The following is a 20958-nucleotide window of genomic DNA, read 5'->3' on the forward strand; positions in this document are numbered from 1 at the left end:
GAAGCCTTCATCACGAGTTCTGCTGTTTATGGAAGTGTATTTAAGTTAAAGACTGTTCTATTCTTTAATTGAAGCTGTAATAAAATTTACAGTTTGCTAGGATAAGACCCCCCCAGAATCCAACTAATTATTAAAAAAGAGTTGTTCAGCATAAACTTTTGACTGGCAAGGAAATGTTCTAAACAGCAAGAAAATGTCATTTGTTAATGGCATGAAATCTTTCAGCAGGTCCAGGTGGTAGTGGGACTGCAACCCTGACATTTCAAGGGTATCCTAAAACCTGAGGAGTCAGAAAGACTTTTATTCAAGGTCCTCCACTTCCCAGAAAGTGGTTCAATATTATAATGGCCTAGCTATTTCCTAGAGAGGTTCAGAGATGACTGTGAAAGGACTAAGTGTTGTCGTTATCCTGCAATTAGCAGGCATTGGATTGGAAATCCGTTTGGTTGGATTGAGGACCTGAAACCTTTTCTTGAGGCATAGGAGTTACAGCATGCAGGAGGAACCAAGGTCTGGGAAGGCAGCGCAGGTGCCTGTGCAGAGACTGTGACCTCTTGACACATGGTGGTGAATTTCTGGTGGGTCTTCTGCAGATTGGGGGTTTCTACATGGATTGGGGGTGATTTCTGCACTGTCTGTGGGTCCATAATCGAAATAGGCAGAGGAAACTCTAAAATATTTCTCCCTCCTGACCCTTTGTAGACAATTTTTCTCACCTATAATAATGATGCAGGATATAGAGGGGGGAGGCCTGACTATTTTTTTTTTTTTTTTCTTCTTCCCCCTTCCCCCCCACCCCCAAGCCTGGTAGAGATTAATTGTAAAGGACGCGGTGGTGCTTTCCTTAGAGTTTATCCGTGTGCCATCTGCTGGTGATGCAAAGCAAGTGAACATTTCAAAACTGCCTGGGTTTCCTGTAGTGTTGAATAGGCATATCTCCAGTTTAAGACAGTAAAAACAACAGGTCTCTGATCATCTTTAACTCAGGGCCAAGGCATTTAACTTACCTGAAGAGGATCAACTGTAGTTATAACAGTGTCTCTGCATTTTTGAGATGTCCGTGCTTGCCTATGATTCTGTCACATAAAAATGAGTTAGAGGTGGTCTTGTAAGCATTTATCTAGCAGTTTGTGTCTGCTTCTGGAATTACAATTTAGCTCTGAAATACAGAAAGTACTGGAATATTTAGATTATTTTGAAAAACTGTGAATGAAACCCGATTCTCAAGTTTCTGCTGTAGTCTGGATTTCTGGTGTATGCTATTTTTGTTATCATTAGGACAAACTTTTATCTACTAAAATATTATAATCTAACATTCAAGTCCTCCTAAATACTTGCTTTCTTTAAACACGTGAGCATTGTAGCTTTAGGAAGTCATGACTTTCAGGGTGGGTGTCCAGCTAGATGCTGAATCCTACTCCTATGTAATAGTGCATGGTAGAGAAATATAATACTTAAACAAGAAAGAAGGCCATTATTGACAAAGGTTTCAAACCATTGCGGAGGCAGTCATTCTAAATTTAATAAATTCTTGCTGTATGTTTGGAATTTTAATATTTTTTTAAATAATTTAGCGTTGTTTGTCCCTATGTATGTTTAAATTACAAATAGAGATTAGGAAGAATTGTACCATGAGGGGAATTTAAAATGAACCATTTGAAATTGATACAGATGAGCAGAAATGCTGTCCTTTGGCTTTAAGGAAAACAGTATAAAGATAAACAATTGCAGGACAGGGTTCAAAAAGTCTACAGTAGCATATTCTTTTCTTTTTTTCTTGTCCCTTTCCTACTGGTGGTCTGGCAACTTCCCAGAAAATAGTAGTGGGACCACTATTATTGCGGACACCACCTCTAATACTGTAAAGCTGCAGAAGCCTATACTGTATAAAGGCTGGCTTTTTGAAGTGTGAAATCCTCATACTAATTCAAAATTGCCTTGATATTTGTTGGGCTTCGTAAGAGTGGGATTGAGTTTATTGATCCAGATGTAGTGTAATTTTGCAACGGGGTCCCAAGAAAGTACTCTGCAAATTACCATTATGCTAATGATTTTAATGTTATTTGTTTTCTTAAGACACATTTTGTTGCTTCCCCAACTAATCCTAGTCACTTGAAATTTATAAGGTCTTTTTATAAGGCCTCTGGGGAAATTAAATTAAAAAAATATTAAAGGAATGATTTATTTTGCTGCAGTTTCTAATTAATAGACAGTGTGTTAACCATCTTTTGCAACATGCTGTTGCACTTAAAGTGGAGCTACAGAATGTAGTAGTTAGGTAGGTAATTGCAGTAGCGCTCTTAACAGTCATTATCTGACTGTGGGAAATAGAAGGAAAAAAAAAGCCTGGAATGCCAGGTGCTGGGCATGCAGGAGGTAAGAAGTCATGAGAGGTGTAATTAAGGGGCTTTTAGCTTGTGTGGCTTGGCTTCTTGCACACACACACCCCACCCCCACCCGCAGTCAGTTTGTAATTACGTCTGCCTTTGTTGACTCAGCTGAACGCCACTGAGAAGAGATTCCCACTCATCTTAGGTAGGTCCAGCTAGCTGCTTCATCCAATGAAGGCTGGAAAGCTGGAGGTGACCAATAAGTGTAGAGCTGTAGTGCCTCCAATTGCTAGGAAATGCTTACATGGCAATTGCAGACACTTGAACTGACAGATGAGAAGTAGGATGGAAATGGGAAGACCATATGGACCTTGATTGTAATAATAAATCTGTAGAAATTGGCTGCATGGTTTTATAATTTAAGAAAGCATGGTATATTTTACTCTGTTAAAGAAATCTTGTTTGTTTTGCTTTACATTTTAAGGAGGATCTTGAAAACCTTAAAGGCATGCTTTGTAAACACTCGTACTTGTAGTAATAGGATATCTCCTGTTAAAATTTGCTCTAAAAATGGTGCAGATTCTTAATTAGTTCAGGTGCAGATTTTTAAATTGTAGACTGCATAACAGACAGTGGTTGTGAGCCTGACAGTACAGCATTTGTTTTCAAGCAGGAGATGTAGAGCTTTTAATTCACATTCCTTCATTTTTCAGAAGTGGTTGTTTAAGTTTTGTCAGCATCTGCACTTGCCTATAGAGTTCGCAGTCTATCGATCTGCCAGAAGATTGAATGGCAAACCAAATTCCTCTTACATTAACAATAGATTTTTTTGAAATAGTGTGTTCTCATAGATAGGATGATTTTCACACAAGCATGATTCCTTCAATCTATTAAACTTACATTTTAGTGTAATATTAACCACAATCATTGTCTACATACAGGATATTTTTTGTATTAGTCATTTAACATAATGATAAAATTCAGTCAATAAAACTTTAAAACAAATGGGGTGTTAGCATAGGTACAAAACTGTGGCCATACCTCTGTGCAGTTTAATGACCAGTGTAAAGTTCAGACTGAAGTGATCTAATGGTTTCTTTTCTGTTTAGCTCCCTGAACCAGTGAAAGTACTACCATCTTATCTTAATGTTTAGACTAACTTACTTGACTACACTGTTGTACTTCAGTAATAGTGTAACGTTTAAATACAATTTTTTTCCTCTATGAAAAAGGTCTGCTACAGTCATTTGTTAGTTCTTTGGAAAAAGATTCTCTGCTTTATCTTATCTGTCAAAAGACACTCTTTCTTTTTTTCTAACGTTTGTTTTGTTTTGTTTGACACTTTAATAAAGTGAGTGAGTACCCAGCTGTTGGCATTCCCAGATGTGGTCCAGCAAGTCCATTTAAAGGACACTTGAGTATTAAGAGTAATGGTAAGTAACACATGTGCTTTCATCAGAAGGTTGATGTGGTTCCTTTTATGTGAATTCATTGATTTTACGACTAAAATGTTTTTATAATTAAAACCTTTGCATTGAGCTCAGTTGGTGAAGTTTAATAGTACTTACATTTAGTATGCGTTACTGAAAATACGTTTAAGGAGTGAGTTTTGCCTTGACTGTACTGTTAGCTAGAAATAGCAAGATAACCAAATATATATAGATGTCACATCTATATTAGCTGAAATATAAATATGATTACTGCTTTAAAGAACCCTTGAGGTTAAACATATTCCTTTACAGTCAGTACTTTACATGAGCTAGTATATGTTTCTGTGCCATGCTGCCATCTCGGATGCTTTTTTCAAAAGAGCATAGAATGGAGAAAGAGGAAATTTCCGTGCTGATGTTTTCATAGTCCAACTGCAGCCACTTCTGTAGCCATTTACTGAGTTAATGGCTCAGTGGGAACAAAACAAAACAAAGGAGACAGGTTGATTTCATGTGATAGCTGCTAAAGAAAAATGAGTTCATTAAGCAAAGAAGTTAAGCACACAGTAGTTTAGAGTTTGTGGCTTTCAATTGCCGTTAAAATTTTAGCATTTTAGGGCCTGCCTTTATAATGTTTAAATATATTTTAATCTTACAGCTTTCTGCATTGACTCCTCCCGAAGTCTAACTAGCCAGTACCTGATCAGAGATCACATGGTGTTTCATTATAACAAAATCCTTTCAGCCAAAGGTAAAAATGTGCATATATGAATGAACTTTCTATCCCAAGATTTAGCTCATTCTTTCCAAATAGGCTGATATATCAAGAGGGAATAAATTGGATTGTAGAAAGTGTAGTTTTCTTCCTGTTTCATACTCAGACTGTTGTCAGCCAGGAGATATGGCTGCTACTTAATAATACTTCTGTGTTATTGGAATGGGAAGTTTTGTACAAAACCATTTTCCGTAAGTGCTACCAAAGATACTACTTTAATTTTAAGGTACTTTGTGCTGTATTCTCTTCATTCTGCTTTTGATGAAATAATATGCTGAACTGAAAATCATGGAGATAGTCACAACAGCAAGCATACAGAATTTGTTTTAGGAATGAATGCAGAACATTTTCAGTTAAACTCAGACCACTGTGTCTTTTTTTCTTTTTTTAAAATTTTTAAATGTTCATTGTCTTTTGTTCATAGTTCAGTCAATGGCACTAGGTAGTTTTAAGGACTTTGCAAATTGCCCCATGTGTTTGCAAATGAGAAAATTGTGTTACTAATCAGTACTGTTGAGCACTAAATAGGTATAGGATTTTTTTCACAGTTTAATGTTAGAAGGTACTTATATCTAAGGTACTTACATCTATCAAAAGACAAATATTGTGAAATCTGGAACTTAAAAGCCCATTGAACTTGTACATGTTTGTATGTTTCTTAATTACGGTGAGATCCTGATCAAAAATTTTTCAGATTTAGAAATGTGTGTTTACTCCACTATGAACTGACAGTACCTGACAGTAACTGTTGTCGGTCCTACAATTGAAAACAAACTGTATTATGGCCAAAGTTATTTTTTTAAGGTCATATAAGGAGTATGAAGTACTGTGTTTAAAAAGTTAATATCATGCACAGAGCTAAGAAAAGTTAGTGGATAGTTGTTAATGTTGTTTACAGTTCATAGCCTATTTTCATTCTTCATGACACAAACTTGTCTTAGGGATCTCAGTCCTGGAGATATTAATGCTGAGGCTTGGCAGGATGTCCTGAATATTTAAATTAAATGCATAAAAGTTTGCAGGGTATGAGTTACAAGAGAAATGTTTTTTGAACACCTCCCAAAACATTGTACACTCTTTTTCTAGGTATCTTCAGAAATAGGTTTTTTGGAGGTGGTTCTGCTGATTCTCTTCATCATTCCTCCTTTTCTTAATGTCTGCTTTAAAGAGAAGTACACTGGGGCTTCAGATTCTGCCAGAGTCCATGCTCACAAATATACTGTCATCTTTCTGCTATGTAACATACTCAGTATCCTCTGGTGTGCAGTTAAATGCCATCAGCACAAAGTGTGTAGAAACCTTTTGTAAGGAGTCTTCATTTAAATAATGATTCTTTCTCCAAATACATATTTTACTTTAATATCTTGAAAATTCTCTGACTGTATTAACATCAATCTAATACTTTAAATACACAGTATCTAGCATATTTTAAAATGGAGAAAAATTGCTGTGTTCTATTTAAATTAGTCTTTGTTCTGTGTTGTTTTATTGCTACTTTTTTCTAGCCATCACAAATACTAAGTAAATATTGAATCACTCACATTTATTTCTTTCTTATTTTCAGCAGCTGTAGACTGTTCAGTGCCCAAAAGTAGGTTGACAAGCATCAAATGTAAGTATCTATGATGTTAATTTTGCAAAAGCTTCTGTAAAACGAACTTAAAACAAAAGAGCCAGAGGAATAGAAGGGTAACAATAGAATAACCCTTAATAAAGCATTAATTTACCTGCTTGTTTCTTCAGCTTTTCACATTCTGCTCCAGCTATTGGTAGGAATCTGCAGTGAACGTAATGCTAGTGAGATGGACCTGGTCTGTTATGAGTTGTGCTTAGGATCACAATTTTGCTTAGGATTCTTTTCATTCACACAGTCAATGTAGCACATAAGGAGAATTTCAGTGTTTTCTTCCTCCTTTTTTCTGATGTGATGTGAGCTTGAACTTTCAAGCAGAATGCTTACTGGTGCAAGGTCAAGAGGAATTCTGGGAATGTGGGCACCTGGAGACTGGAACTGAAACTTCTCATTCCATTTCACAGAAGACAGAGGCAGTTACAAGTGCACAGCCCCACAGCCTGAATTAAACTGCAGTTACTTTTTCTGGGAGTTGTCTCATTTCTTAACACTGTTTAAAGATATCAGTACTGTAGCCTTATTTCATAGTGTTAGCTGAAGAGCAATACTTTCAAATTATTGATTTATGGAATACTAAATGAAGTGTATTAGTCGAAGGGGATAAATAGCAGCGGTTTGTTAAAATAAGAGGTGTATCTGTTATCTATCTGTCTTTTTACTAATGCAATTAGAGAATGTTCTTTTTTTCTCCAATTCAATATTTAGTTGCAACTGCTGAGGTACTGGAAAAAATTAAAGTATTCTTTTAGGATGGAAAGATAAATCTTCTGAGGACAGAATTTTTGTGGTTAGTCTCAAATACAGTCAAACCAGAGTGATACTGCCTTGTAAAATGATCAGAGTAACTAGAGCTGATGTAGGAAATCAGTCATCCTTTTGGCAGAAAGACTCAATTTTATTAGAATTTTTTTCAGTATTTCTGCATAATGGGTTGAGGCTGAATTAAGCAACAAGCTGCACCAGGATCAAAGATGATGTATGTGGGCTTGCCTTTTCCTGCTTTCAAAAGGTGCAGCACAGTCAGCAACAGTATGGCAGGGGTATCTTAGAGTCTGCAGGTTGCAGTAGGAATTTCAGATCACCTGTTCTGCCAAGTCATCTGAAAAAAGTCTTCCTTCGCATGCTCCAGCTCTACCAAGATTTGCTTTGAAACAAGCATGAAAATACAGGGTTGATGTAAGAAGAAAATTTACACCTACTTTTTTGTGTAATAAAACCCTCATGTAACTTTTCTTTTTGCATCTGCTAGAATCTTTCTTGAGATCCCTAATTAACAATTATTCTTCCATACCTTTTCAGGTCTCGGGTATTTCTCAACACCAACAACTGCCCATTTATTTTAGATTCTGCTGTCTTTACAGATAAAACGCTTCTGAGCTGGTAGCTTGCGTGTTTCACAGCAAAATGAGTTTCCCTGAATAATGAGTTAATTTTGGGAGACAGTGACAGTGCTTTAACTTTAACAGATAATTTTCATGACACTAGCAGGTGTGCTCTGTTTCAAGGAAATTTCCATTTCAGGTAGGAAGGCTTTGTACAATATGTTTCTCTTTCAATTCATCTTACTCAGACTGGTGTCTGACTATGTACATCTGTCCTGGTCACAGACAGAACATTAATCTCCTATACAGGGTGTGATGGAAACATTTCACCTTTGTTGCTGCTTTTGTTTTACCCATCTGTTTAATAAAATTGGTACACTAAATCCTTGCTAAATTGCTCCTTCACCTGTTTCCAAACTGGGCTGGAAAAAGCTGTTGCGTGTTTTGTCTTACTAGAACATGCATACAACCAACACAGCCCTAGAAGATGCTTCCTGTTCAGAAAGGAAAAAAACTTAAAGCTGGGGGGAAAAAAAAATAAAGCCTTTGATTGCAAAAAAAATTCAATTTACCTACTTTTATTCTAGCCTAAGACTTGGGAGTGCTAATTGTTACTTAGCTGAAATTTGTTATATTCCCAAAATAGAGCTAGCTCGTAAAGTGAAGCTGAGCATCATAGCTCAAGGATGGGGATCCTTGTCAGTAGCACAGGATTCATTTGGAAGAAATGTTGGACTTCCATCTCGATCTCCCAGAGCTGAGTATCTAGTGTGGTTAGAGCTTTTTATCCTTAGATTTAGCTAAGTTCTAAAATATAGTTTGGTTGATGTTCTGCACTGAGAGGAATTGTGCAATTATAAAATGACAACGAATCTGCTATTTTTAAAAATCTGTTTAACAAAGCAATTAATAATTGTCTTTTTTTTCCCTGGAAGTAGCTTCTCAAGACAGTGTTATGTCTCTGCCCCAGTTTTCAGGTTTTATTTTGTGAGGTGCTTCATGTTCTCTAATAAAAATGAGAGTACCAAGTGAGAGATAGAAAGCAAAGTAATAAAGCAAGCTTACATAAACAATATCTTTTTATTAGAATATTCCTCAACATAGTGTTTTTACTTTACAATGCTGACAAGTGTTCCATATTACATTTTCATCTTAAATTGTCTGCATAAAATGGTACAAACACTTATTTTTCTTGCAGTAGAAGAATCCCCATTCTTTTCCTGCAAGAGCAAGAGAAACGTCTCAACATCTGATTTTGCTGGAGTTCAGCACTTGCCCCAGACACAAGGCTAGAAGTTATATAGCTTGCTTGCTGGTTCTGTTTACCACTTCAGAAGAGTGTCTTTCTACACAATACAGATGAGACACACTGATTGATAGATTTCCTGTCTAGTGATTTCTCTTCAACAGCTCTGTCTGTTTGCATTGTCATTTCTCCTAATATTTTGGAAGCTCAACTTCTGTCACGTGTCTTCCTTCATGGAATCACAGAAATGTTGGTTGTAAGGGACCTTCAGAGGTCATTTACTCCTCCTTGAGCTTCCTGCTCAAGATAGAATCTGCCAACACTAAATCAGTCAGCCAAGTCTTGAAAACCTCCAGGGATGGAGATTCTGCAACCTGAGTAACCTGTTCCAATGTCTCAATATCTACGTAGCTAAAAGATTTTTTCCACATGTCCAATTCAAACACTGTCAGGATTAGGACAGAATTTACTTGAAAGCATTTATCCTGGTAATTCTGGTTTTAAAAGGCAGATTTTGGATGGTGGAATATAAGGGTTTTAGATGCCATAGTTGAAATTGTTTCGCGATGATCAACAGCAAAAGTGTCTCAACTGCAATAGGTCCAGGATTTACATGTAGGCATTTGTATCAGATTCTTAAGATTATCCTTTCTTAATAAAAATCTTTGATGATTAATATCTATACTCAATGTGTGCATGTAACTGATATTTTTTTCTGACCTGTTTTCTTCATATGTTTTGTCACCTCTCTGAGATCACTTTATAAACATTATAAACTCTGCCACACAGGCTGAGATTTGTGTGGTTAGCAAAGGGATAATTCCATGAGGCACATCTGCTTTCAAATTCTTCATTATTGGTCTCACTGCCTTCAAGGTATTTAAGATTAAGACTACTCTGGCATCCCTTGTCCAGTATCTGCACTATTCTTACAAACTCTAGATGTTTAAAATGAAATTGAAAATTATTTCATTTCATACCTAAAATTAGAGTGGTTGGGTTTTTTTCCAACTATTTTATGCATTTTTCATCAAGAGCCACAGGTTTCTGTACTGTAATCATAGCACAATCAAGTGTTACATGTTCAGGTGTTAAGCTTTGTACAAGGTATCATTTGTAGTGTCTCTGGGTGATCCACTGGAGAATAGTTTTTCTTCCTGTCTTTTATGAAACAGATTATGTGGAGATGACAGCCAATAGCTCAGGCAGTAGGAGTATTGAAAATGTACGGAGGAAGAAAATAAAGGAAAAGGATTTTTAGAATATTTTCAAACCATTTTCTTTTTTCTTGCTGGAGGTGGAATTCACACATGTGTCCAGGCACAGCTGCAACATCAATATGGCTGAATATCAGGGGAATCTCTGTAGTTGAGGGGTTTACAGCTCTATTCTTTCAGTAGTTCTGTGCCTGTCACTGCCTCAGCTGAAGCATATTATAACTTTTTTCTTGTCTTATTACTTACTGCATCCCAAATAAGGTTTCCATTCCACCCCTACTTCAAAAGAAATTGGGGGGGTGGGGGGTAAATTTTCGGTTTGAAATGCTAAGATTTATTAATAGCATAGTTACAAAACAGAATTCCTGCAGATAGTGTTAAAAAAAAATCCCCTGAAAATATGCTTCATGTACTGCTAAAATAGCAGGTGAGTATTTCCCTTTGGGGTTGTTGCCATGAATCAGTCATTAGTGTTTAAGAATTAAACATGATACTGTAGTTGGCATTCTCCCTGGCCAACTGAATGTGTTCTGTCCTTAAAGTGGATTTAGTTTCTACTGTTCTTTTCCTGGTATCTTAGCTGGCAGCAAAGTAGGCAAGCTGCCATGCCACTGGGCTAGCAGTGAGCATGTTCTTGTATATTAGATCAGCCTTATTGACTTAAAATAGTTGTTAAAATGTGAAACTTCTTGAAATGTGAAACTACTATGTTCAGAATTAGTCCAAGCATGTTGATTGATACTAGTGGCCATTAGAAGTCTGTGGTTGTGGAATTTGTGCCAGAAAACTTGACAAAAGCTATGCCAAATAAGACAGCTGCTGCTACACATGCCTGGTTTCTAACAGTACTAACTTTTCAACCCATATGTTTAGAGGTTTTTCCACAGGGCATATTGATAGTACAGCCTGAACCCAGTGATTAGTGTGCTTGGGAATGCAGGGCTCTTTGATACCGAGAAGGGTGGCAGGGGGAAAGAAGAAGAAGAAAAAAAAAGTATTCTGAGAAGTTACCCACCAGAAATCTATTTTAGCCTGATGGAACTTGAATGCTTGGTGGGGGTGGGGTTGAGAGGTGGGGAGGGACAATTCAGTCTGATTGGTAATGTTGTTCTACTTTTTGGGGGGTTAGATTCAAGTAGAAATATCAAGAAATATGTATCTTTACCTAATTCTGTATTTTAATTTTAATTCTTCATGTAATTGCATATTTTACATTATATCTGTCTACCCTTTATGCTATGAAAAGCAGAGATCTATGAAAAGCTATGTTATTGCTGCTGCTGTTTTATAGGAAGTTTTCACAATATCTCCCCATCTTTGATTCTTAACTTTTCTGTTGAGTCTTGTTCTTACATATGCATTTCTGAAAATGAAAGTTATAAACAACTAATATAACTTCTTTAAAGTCAAACGCTCAGCTAATTCTAACATGTATGTTTTCAGAGTTCAAGTATATCTTAGGAAATATGTTCTAGTATATTTACTAAGTCTGAATTTTTTGAGAGCAGCAAAGCCCACTGTGTGAAAAATCTTTATGAACAATACTTTTAACTGTAGTCAGTTAACTTTCTTTTTGCAGAAGTAAGTTAAAGTTTCTTCTACAGAAAGGTTTTCTTTCTTTTTTTTTTTATGAGAGGTAATTCATTTTAGATACGTATTCAGTACATCAGAAATACATTGTTCACAGAGTTTGTAGTTGTGAAAAGACATTAGATCATCTAGTCTGAAATAATGAGTTAAGTAGACCAAAAATTTCATCCAGTTGTGCTGATATGGAACTCAGCAACCATACTGAATATGGTAAATAAGGTACCTGAACAAGAAAAGCCTGCAGTCTTGACCTATAAAGGTCAAGAAACAGAGAAAGCATAATTTCCTTTTGTAGTTGTTTCAGTAGTTAATCATCATTATTACTGAAAATGTGTCCCTGATTTTTAATTGAATTTAACCAGCTTTACCATCTGTCCCCTGGGGGGGGTGAGGTTTTTTTATACTATTTTCTACTGTTACTGAGGATCACAAAATAGCTATAGCATACCAGAGAACGGGAATATAAAATTATGCTTTCCACTTATTCTCAGCATTAGCTCAGTACGATATGTCTAAATTGCCCTTGGGGGCTGCCCCAGTGGTACCTTGAGACAAAATCCACTGTCCAAGCCCACCTAGAAGTCAGATGAACCTCTCTGTAGGGTAGATGGATGGAGGTTTACCTGAGAAAGCTCAGAAGTTTTCTTCAGCGTTGGTGCAGCATCTCTGTGTAGTAGGCTGTGCACAGGCTGCTGTATTCTTCATACAGCTGACAGAAGTATCTAAGAGATGTCTGTCAGATGAGGACCCCATATGAGGATCAGAGGTGGACGGATTTGGGATAATCTGTGCTTCTAGCCTCTCCTGAAATTCTGCTGAAGGATTCATGCCCCACTGTTAGGCTTTATTTCCAAGCTTTAGCAACAGCCAAATTTTGCCATTAGTATCTTTGCCAAGCAGTATCACATTTCTGAAGTATATTCTCTGATACAAACATTATTTGATACAAGCAAGGCTGTAGTATCAAGCCCTTAATAAATCCTTTGCCACCTTTTTTAATGGTGATTCCTCCCTTATTTGATGAAACAGTACTACTGATAATGGATGTGAAGGACTGCAGAATCGTCTCTTAGAGTTATGAAAATTAAAATTTCTGTATTAAGAAATTTAGATTCAGACTTATTAGAAACCTGAACTTCACACCCAGTGGCAAAATTCAATTTGCATTTGATCTCGCCCCAGGTGCTTAAATCATGGTGTACTGGGGATTTGTGTAGAGCTGGGATGCTGATAGTAAAAATTCTTACAGAAGAAGGAGCTTGGTTGCAGAAGTAATATCACCGATGGGTATGCTGAACACTTTAATTATGGTCACTGCAGGCACTTCAAGCTCAGCAGAAATGATGTTGATGTTTTCATTGTTTATCTAAGAGAATTCTTCAGGGAAATAATTGTTAACTGCAAAAATAATATAAAAACACAATGGAGAAATGCTCAGTGTTGGACAATTCTTTTGAGATACATTGTTCTGCAAGCTGAACTCAATTTAAATCTAACTTAATATTTCATTGTCTACCATGGATTATTTATATCAAAAATGAAATAACTTGAAGATTAACTGCCAGTCGTTCTGTGATGTGACATATGATAAATTTAGAGATTGGAAATTCAGAGCAAAGGACAACCACTGGCATTCCAGATCGTACTGTCCTTATAAGCACAGGGCTTTCAAGCTGCCGAGAAGTGTGGTATGTATGATTATTTTGTTTCTTCCAGGTTTATGACATTTGTTTTATAGCTTTAAGCATGTGTCTTGAAATACTGGTGCAGCCTAGGCTTAAGGAAAAAAGAATCAAGCCTACAGAGGGAGTATTCTAACAGGGAAATGTAACAATGTGATCTCTGTTTTGGAAGTGTGGTGTACTCTTTGCGAAAAGGGTATTTGCCTAGGCAAAAGTGTTACTTCTATGACAAGTTGATCAGAGTTTTGTAGGTAGCTGGTTATAGAGAATGCTACAGTTTAACTTCTAAAATTCATGGTCTTTCTTGTGCTTCGTCTCGTTGACAATAGAATTAAGAGAACAGATTCATGGGGTGGGTGCAATAAGTTACGGAATTCAGTTTCACAATTTATCTGATTTATCTGATATACAAAAATCACTACTTTGTTTATATTCTAATAAATTTTCTCTTTACTATAAATCTTTGTGGTGGTTTTGAGCACAGCAGTTAATGAGATATAATTAATCTCAAAGTTTCTAATGAAGCTTTAAAAGGAACTCATGTCATTTGGATCTATGGACTGTATTTTTTTGATTCCTAAACATTTAGTTTTCCCTTTTTAAAGAGACCAGTGGTTTATTTTTTCTTTTATTTGTCACAAGGTACTTACTGCCTTGAACTTTTCCCATATTTAACTGTACAAATGTGGTATTTTCTGGAGCCAATGTACAGTAAAAGCTACTAGCAGTGAAATTATTAAGTATATGTTAACAAATGTAGTTGATGTTTACTTCCCACTAGTCTATGATAGTATGCCAAGGGTACTCTTGTCAAATTTAGTTTATTAAACTCACTGAAAACTAACAAAGCTATATCTGTGATTGATCTGAAGCAGGAGGTATCTTCAGCAGTGAGCAACCTTTCTGATTAACAGATAAATCTGCCTTTTAAAACTGCATGTTTCTTCCTGAATGCTGGTCTCACTCTTTTTGCATTTAATACATTCACAGCTGCAGAACAAGTGGTTATGTATGGCAGCCTTAAGTATCTTCAGCTCTTATCAGTTGTAATATTATAATTAGTGCCTCAAATGTTCAGGCCGTTTATATGATACCATTTTCTGTCTGTCTAAAAGTCAAATGGAAAGACTGGATTCTCCAGTCCCTGCTTGGGGAAAGGATATGTGAAGTAAAGGGAGGTAACCAGCATGCATGTTTTTGTGTCTGTACCCATACCCTTCTCTGTGTTACTTGCTGATTGCCTCAGGGTTATCTTAACTTACATCTAGCTGTCTGTTTACATCTACATTAACTCTTTTCAAGAAGGATTTCTATATCTCTTGCTTTGCTGGTTTCACAGTTCCAAGCTTTTACAGCCAATCTAGCCTGAAGATTCCCTACTTTGGCAACAGGATGGGTACACTGCTGTGATTTTCTGTTTTGCATATGCCTGCTCTGCCTTTCAGTACGCATGAGTGACTTTATAGCTTTTGGAACGCACTTAATGGATTAGCTGAGCTAAGCTCACTATATGACTGGTGCGAGGCAAAGACTTTACATTTCCTGTGCAGGTGACAGTAGTCCCAGTGGGTCATTCTGACATCCAAAGATAGCCTTAGCTGGCATACTTACTATTCTTTCTTTCTTTACTCATGGGCACGAGCCGTGCTTTGGCTGAGAAGCGTTGTAGCACACAGTCCTCGAGGAGGTTTGTAGTAGTTGGCTTTTAGAGCTTTCAATGACAGTAGTAAAGGCAGAGTCTGTCCACATATGTTAAATCTCAGACTGTACCCTGTAAAGAGCAGACAGAATAAGGACAACATGAGAACTCAGTTTTGCAATACTATTCACACTGCTTTGCACTTTGCCTGGAAACTCCTGTTAAGCCATGGCATGCAGGTAGAACATGCAGTAAAGTTATTAAGCCTGTCTTGTCTTAAACAAACCCACCTTCCACCTAAGCACTTGAGTGTAAGGAAATTTCAGTTTCAGGCATCTACTCACCCTTAAAAAATGAGACACCCATACTTCTGTATGATTTGCATTCTTTTCTTTGTAGATCTCTCATTCATTCATTGTTTCCCTAGATATCTATTCAACACTCATTTCAGCCATCACCATTTTACCTGAGCAGTAGGCAAGACTTGAGTTTTCACAGCTTCCGTGCATATGCACACACTCACACACTGTTGGCCCAGCATGAGTAATTATTTATCTCAAACAAGTAAGACTTCTGACCTGTATCTAATTTCCGAGTGCTCATCTGTATCTTTTAAGACAAACACAATTAGACATAATATTAATTTAGAATAGCCGTGTAATAGTAATATAGCATAGGAAGAAAAATATTGAGTTTTAATTATTTAATGGTACAGTGTATTTTTTCCTCCTGTTACAAGGCATATTTTTAATTCAAAGTTGTTGAATTTAGCATATCTTAACTTCAGCTAGTTTTTTCCAGTAATAAAAGCAACTTCATGTTGTAAGTACTCTAATGGAATATGCTGGATAAATCAGCAGCCATAAAAGAAATTACTTTGTATTTTACATATAAATTGTAAGAATTGAAAGAAAGAGAAAGAGGGATTTCCCTTAGGAATAAGAGCAAGGATTTTGCATCTGAAAGAATAATTTCTAGTTTAAAGGGGAACTAAGATGTTTAATAAGATGAATACATGTACTTAAATAATACATGTACTTAAATAATTCCTAGAAATTAATATGTATGTAGGGTTACTGTACACAGATTAATGTATTTTAAAGGTTGATTAAATGTCTTCAAATTGCTGTAGTTCTCAGCTGTCTAGAAGAATGTACCACACCAATCCACGAAGTTCTTTATATTTCCATGTGTTAAGTATAGTCATGTGTGTCAAGATTGGGGTCTGCCAGACTATGATACAAATACGTTATGAAACCGAAGAAGAAATCCCCAAAGGCCTTTCTGTCTATGTGCCTGTATCAAACAAACCATTCGTACACTTGGGTCTGTGTTAAGTGAATGAGAAATGCAGTCAAGAGTTAAAACAGGTTTCACTGTGTACACAGATTGCAAAAGTGTGCTTGCTTATATAAACCCTCTTCTTTCCCTTTTGGAAACTAAATGGGAAATGTTTTTCATCAGCTTCACCTGGATTTTTCAACTTTGTGAACTTCATCTGTGGCACCTGGGTGCTCATGATTCTTTGGACTGTATTATGCAAGATATCAGATGTAGGTGACTGATAGCAAACTGGAACACTGAAAATTTACCCATGTTTTGGGCTCCTCTCTGTCTGATGGCATAGATACCTAACGCATCTTCTGTGCTGCATGTACACTGTGAGCAAGGTCTTGGACTGCAGACCAATGTAGACTGATGACAGTTTCCCCTCCCAATCTGACAGTGGCCCTTTCAAAGCATCTGCCTTCATTTTTTATATTCTTGACATGAACTACTTGTTTTGCCATGAATTTCTGTACTTGGGGACTACTTGCTATTTTTCCATGGTGTGAGCATGGATTTTTTACATGTCAAATTTACTAACAGTAAAAACATATTTTTGCTGAAATACTGGATGAGACTACAGTCAAAGGAGTTCTATCTGTAAAAAATTAAGAGCAAATGTGTGAGTTTTTGAGCAGAGTGCTCTGTTAGCAGTACTGATCCTGGAATCCCTGCATAGTGGTGTATTAGTTGTAAGATGAGAATACTTCAGGGAAGCTAAGGAACAGCTTCAGCTAAGATACCGCTTCAGCTAACAGCATAGTCTTAATATTTTTCTTGTAAGAATAGAGATTTTTTTTTTTTTAATTGCTGTGTGTTGGAAGTGGAACTTTGCTGAGCAGTTGGAAACCCCTATAACATTTTCAAATCACTTAGGACAAAAAAAGAATAATATTTCTGTTTGGATCTGACAAACTTTGTCTCTTTCCTAAGTTGCTGACCAGCAAAGAAGAGAGAAACTTGAAAAGAAGATAGCCAGGTGTGAAGAGGAAATGAGTGTGGGGAAAACTGCCTCCCGATCCAGCTCAAGAGAGAGTGGAAGGCTGCTGCCATCCTCTTTTGGAAAGGTAGATATTTTAATTTTGTTTAGTAGATATCATAGTCTACTTGCCTCAGCGTAATAACAGCTGATCACTGCTGTGCAGCAGCTCTGGAGGGAGGGCTGGCATATTTCAAGCAGCAGAAAATAGACAAGGGTCTTCCTGGCATGTGCCCAACACCAAATGCATGTCTCAGCCTTCTGACAAAGATGGCAGGTATCTGGATGAAGAGTGCTTGTGGTACATTCAAGTTCTAGTTACCCTTGAATTCTCTCACTTTCATCTCAGCTGAAATTCCCATGTCCTCTCTGTCACTCCAGAGCTTTCTACCCTTTCCTAAGGCAGAACTCTAGTTACCATTAATCTTCCTAGCGGAAGAATTGAGAATCTTCTATTTTTTTTTTTTCCTGTATCCAAAATTCTACTTTGGAAATACATTTCATAGCTAGCAATATGCTACATGCTCAAATTGCAGTTACTGATAGTGAAAATAGTACTTAAGCCATCAAAACAGGTGCTTTTCTGTCTATATACATAGGTTCACTTATTTTGGCTGGCATTTCATCTACATATGTGGTGTATATTTCCAAATAATAAATAAATAGCCTAATAAATTACATTCTCTTGCTCATCACTGTAAAGGAGCAGTTGCAACTTAAAGGAGAATGATGTTTTAACTCTGTTGATTTTAACAGCAAATACTTCATATGTTGTTTAAATATCTGTTGAGCTGGAGAACATTTCCAAGTAGTACAGAAAGCTCACCATTAGTTTCTTTCTGTGCGACTGGTTTTTGCAGCAGGCAGTCTGAGTGTGACATTATTGCAGTGTAGAGAAATAATGCTTTGAAATTCAGCACATGGCTTTTAGTTATGGATGAAAGCGCAGACATGCATAAGAAAGGGGGGAAATATATTTAAAATCCAAATTTTGGTTTTTATGAATACCTTTTTTTTCCTTCCATGTTATTTTCTGCAAACTGGGGGCAGAAGAAGTTCCTTAAATTATTTCCTCGCAAAACCAAGTAAAGTGTGCTTAAAATGTACCTCTAATCATTGCATAAATTCTCAGTTTTAAAATGAAAGGATGCATTTCTGGTCTTTAATATAATAACAGACTGTTGCTTTTTTCCTTTGTTTTAATCGTTTGCAAAACAAGGTCTTCCTAAAATAATAATCTGTCCCAGTTCTTCTAATCAGCTCCCACCAACATTTGTCTTGAAAGTGTAGTCTGTATCATGCCAACAGAAACTGCAGCTTTCCTTATGTTTGTCAGCCTCAGGGTATAATCCAACAAACTGTCTGAATCTGAATTTCAAGTTATCAACTGAAAAGTATATTTTAGGAAGTGATGTTGGGAGAGTTGCCAAATGAATGTTTAACTGCACATAAAAAGTAATTTTTGGATAGAATGCTTTTTTTGCCTCTAGGTGTTTTTTTTTAACTTTACAAATGTAAAGAGTAATCTTCACTAAAATACTATTTGGCATTTTGTTAATCAAATTATTGATTGCTGGACTTACAAAATATGTTTCACTGTAGTATAAATGAGCACCAATGAGTCTGTAAAAAGTGAAAATCTGTAAGTGAGCCTTCTGTTAGAAGGGTAGGCACTGGAGTAATTGGGCTGTCATATTTTTGTGCTAAAAATAAAGCCCTATTTAAACTTTACTTCATTTGCCACAATATACATTGATTTCCTATGCTTGTTTATACACCAAGGGAGAATTCTACTTCAGTGATTGGATGTCCTCTAATGCATTGTGAGGATGAGTTAGCCATTCTAATCGTATTTCTCTAGCCATCAGGATATATCAGTAGGTGACAGCTGGAAAACAAATTCTAAGGATGCCTATTAAAGCATGTGATAATGTAGAGGATTTTTGCCACACAGTAATCATATTATTGCTGTCACTGTTGCCATTAGGAAAAAGCTGATTATAAATCTTCGGTTTGTGGAACTGCTCCAAAAATAGTTTTGTTGAATTATTAGGAAATTCATGGGTTGGGATGAGATTCAGAACAAATTTGAAGCAGTCAGCCTTGGAATACTCAAGGTTTCCAAGGAGGTAATGGCAAGAGTAGAATGTGGTCTGTGCTTAATAAGCATCTTACAGCATTACAGAAGGAGTGTAAGAAAGAGGGACAACTAGAATTCTCCTGGCTTTGCCACTGTTACATTCAAATGTAAGAATACAAAAGTTAAAGAAATTACTTTTATAGTGGGTAATTTCTTGCCTATAAAATGTGTCTCTTGTAAAATATATATCAATTTAAGAGTAACATACATACATATATATATATATATATAAAAATATAATAACCCTTGTAACTCTGACAAGGTCAATGTCTGGCTAGATTATAGGCTCAATACATGCTAACCAGCTTTTGATATGTGCACCTGACTTTCTATTTTCAAAAGGCTTCATTCATTAGCATTCACTTTTTATGCATTCTGCTAAGTCTGGTGCCTTTATTTCATAATTTTCATTTTTCACATAGCTGCGTTTATTATTATTTAATGCTGCAATAGAGCACAGTAACTGTTTTCAATTGAGACTGTGCTTTGTGCGTGGTAAAACCAGAAAGAAGTAAAAATAATTCTTTTAAATTATATAATACGTGTTACACGTTTCTTAAAACCTCTGTGATTTAGTCAGTGTATTTTATTATACACTGAGCCAACTATGAAACTGAATAACTATAATGTGTCTTGAACCTGACTGACTTGCTCTTTGACTGTTCTGTACAAGAGTTTAAATGCACAAGAACAGTGAATTCTTTATCTGCTATATCTATTTATAAATTTTAATTTACTGTAATGTGAGAATCTGCTATGATACATAATGAGCTGAGAAAGTTATTTCTGTTGTGGTTACCTAGATTTCATTACTGACTTTTTGAAATAATCAGTGATTTTAAGCAAAGAGAGCCATGAGTGAAGATGTGATAGATGTTTATGGTGTCATGCATTCCTCTACTTTTAGCAGAAAACCTAAGAAAGAAGCTAAGGAGCAGGCTCATTTTCAAATGGGACAATGGAGCAGTCTTTGGATGGGATTGTTAGCAATTAAATTACTTCAAGGACAGTAGTTTATCTCTCACGGTCAAGTAGAAGGGCAGGGAATATACACTGCATATTTGTAGGCATGTTTTTGTCTTCTTTTTTTTTCCCTAGCTAAACATCTGATGTTTTTATAGATAGAGATTAGAGAAGAAAATGAACATGCTTGCTTACAGTTAACTTGCCTATACCAACACAGGTGTACAAATAATTTTCTGAAACCTTGGTGACAAATTGCAGACAAACGGCATTCTCTGACATTCCTTAAAATCCTTTTGAGGCCACCAACATAGTTCCTTGTTCCTGATATTGTTTCTTTGTATATCCAAAGGCTGAACTGCCTACCTATTTGGGCAGTAAAGGTTTGCCCCAGGATAAGGGCCTCAAAAGACATTCTTTCTCAGTACTTGAATGAGTACTTCTCAAGACTGACACAAATATGGCTTGGTTTGCAGTTCTATCTAGTCACCTTAGCTACTTGGTCTGTTCTACTTATGATACATTTGAGGAGAAGAACAAACTGCCCTAAGCTTCCTCATAAATAAGGAATGCTTAAATTTAGGATATTGCCACATTTACCCTGTACCTTTGTCTTGTTTTAGGATTACCTCAACCGTTTCCAAGGAATAGAACAAGTGGCTTTCATGAGGTATAGTTATGTAATT

The 20958-nt window shown here is 36.3% G+C and overlaps 1 protein-coding gene across 1 annotated transcript in view; it reads left to right on the forward strand.

Annotated features, from left to right (window-relative positions):
• The window catches only part of SPATA7 (spermatogenesis associated 7), a 44444-nt gene that overhangs the window by 8279 nt on the left and 15207 nt on the right, over nucleotides 1-20958 (forward strand). Inside the window, exons 2-5 of the mRNA XM_074868557.1 lie at nucleotides 3683-3763; nucleotides 4419-4511; nucleotides 6100-6147; nucleotides 17124-17257. Of these exons, the coding sequence (XP_074724658.1) occupies nucleotides 3683-3763; nucleotides 4419-4511; nucleotides 6100-6147; nucleotides 17124-17257 (356 nt within the window). The remainder of the gene's footprint in view (nucleotides 1-3682; nucleotides 3764-4418; nucleotides 4512-6099; nucleotides 6148-17123; nucleotides 17258-20958) is intronic.

The sequence above is a fragment of the Strix uralensis genome, chromosome 4, assembly GCF_047716275.1.
Source record: "Strix uralensis isolate ZFMK-TIS-50842 chromosome 4, bStrUra1, whole genome shotgun sequence".
Lineage (NCBI taxonomy): Eukaryota > Metazoa > Chordata > Aves > Strigiformes > Strigidae > Strix > Strix uralensis.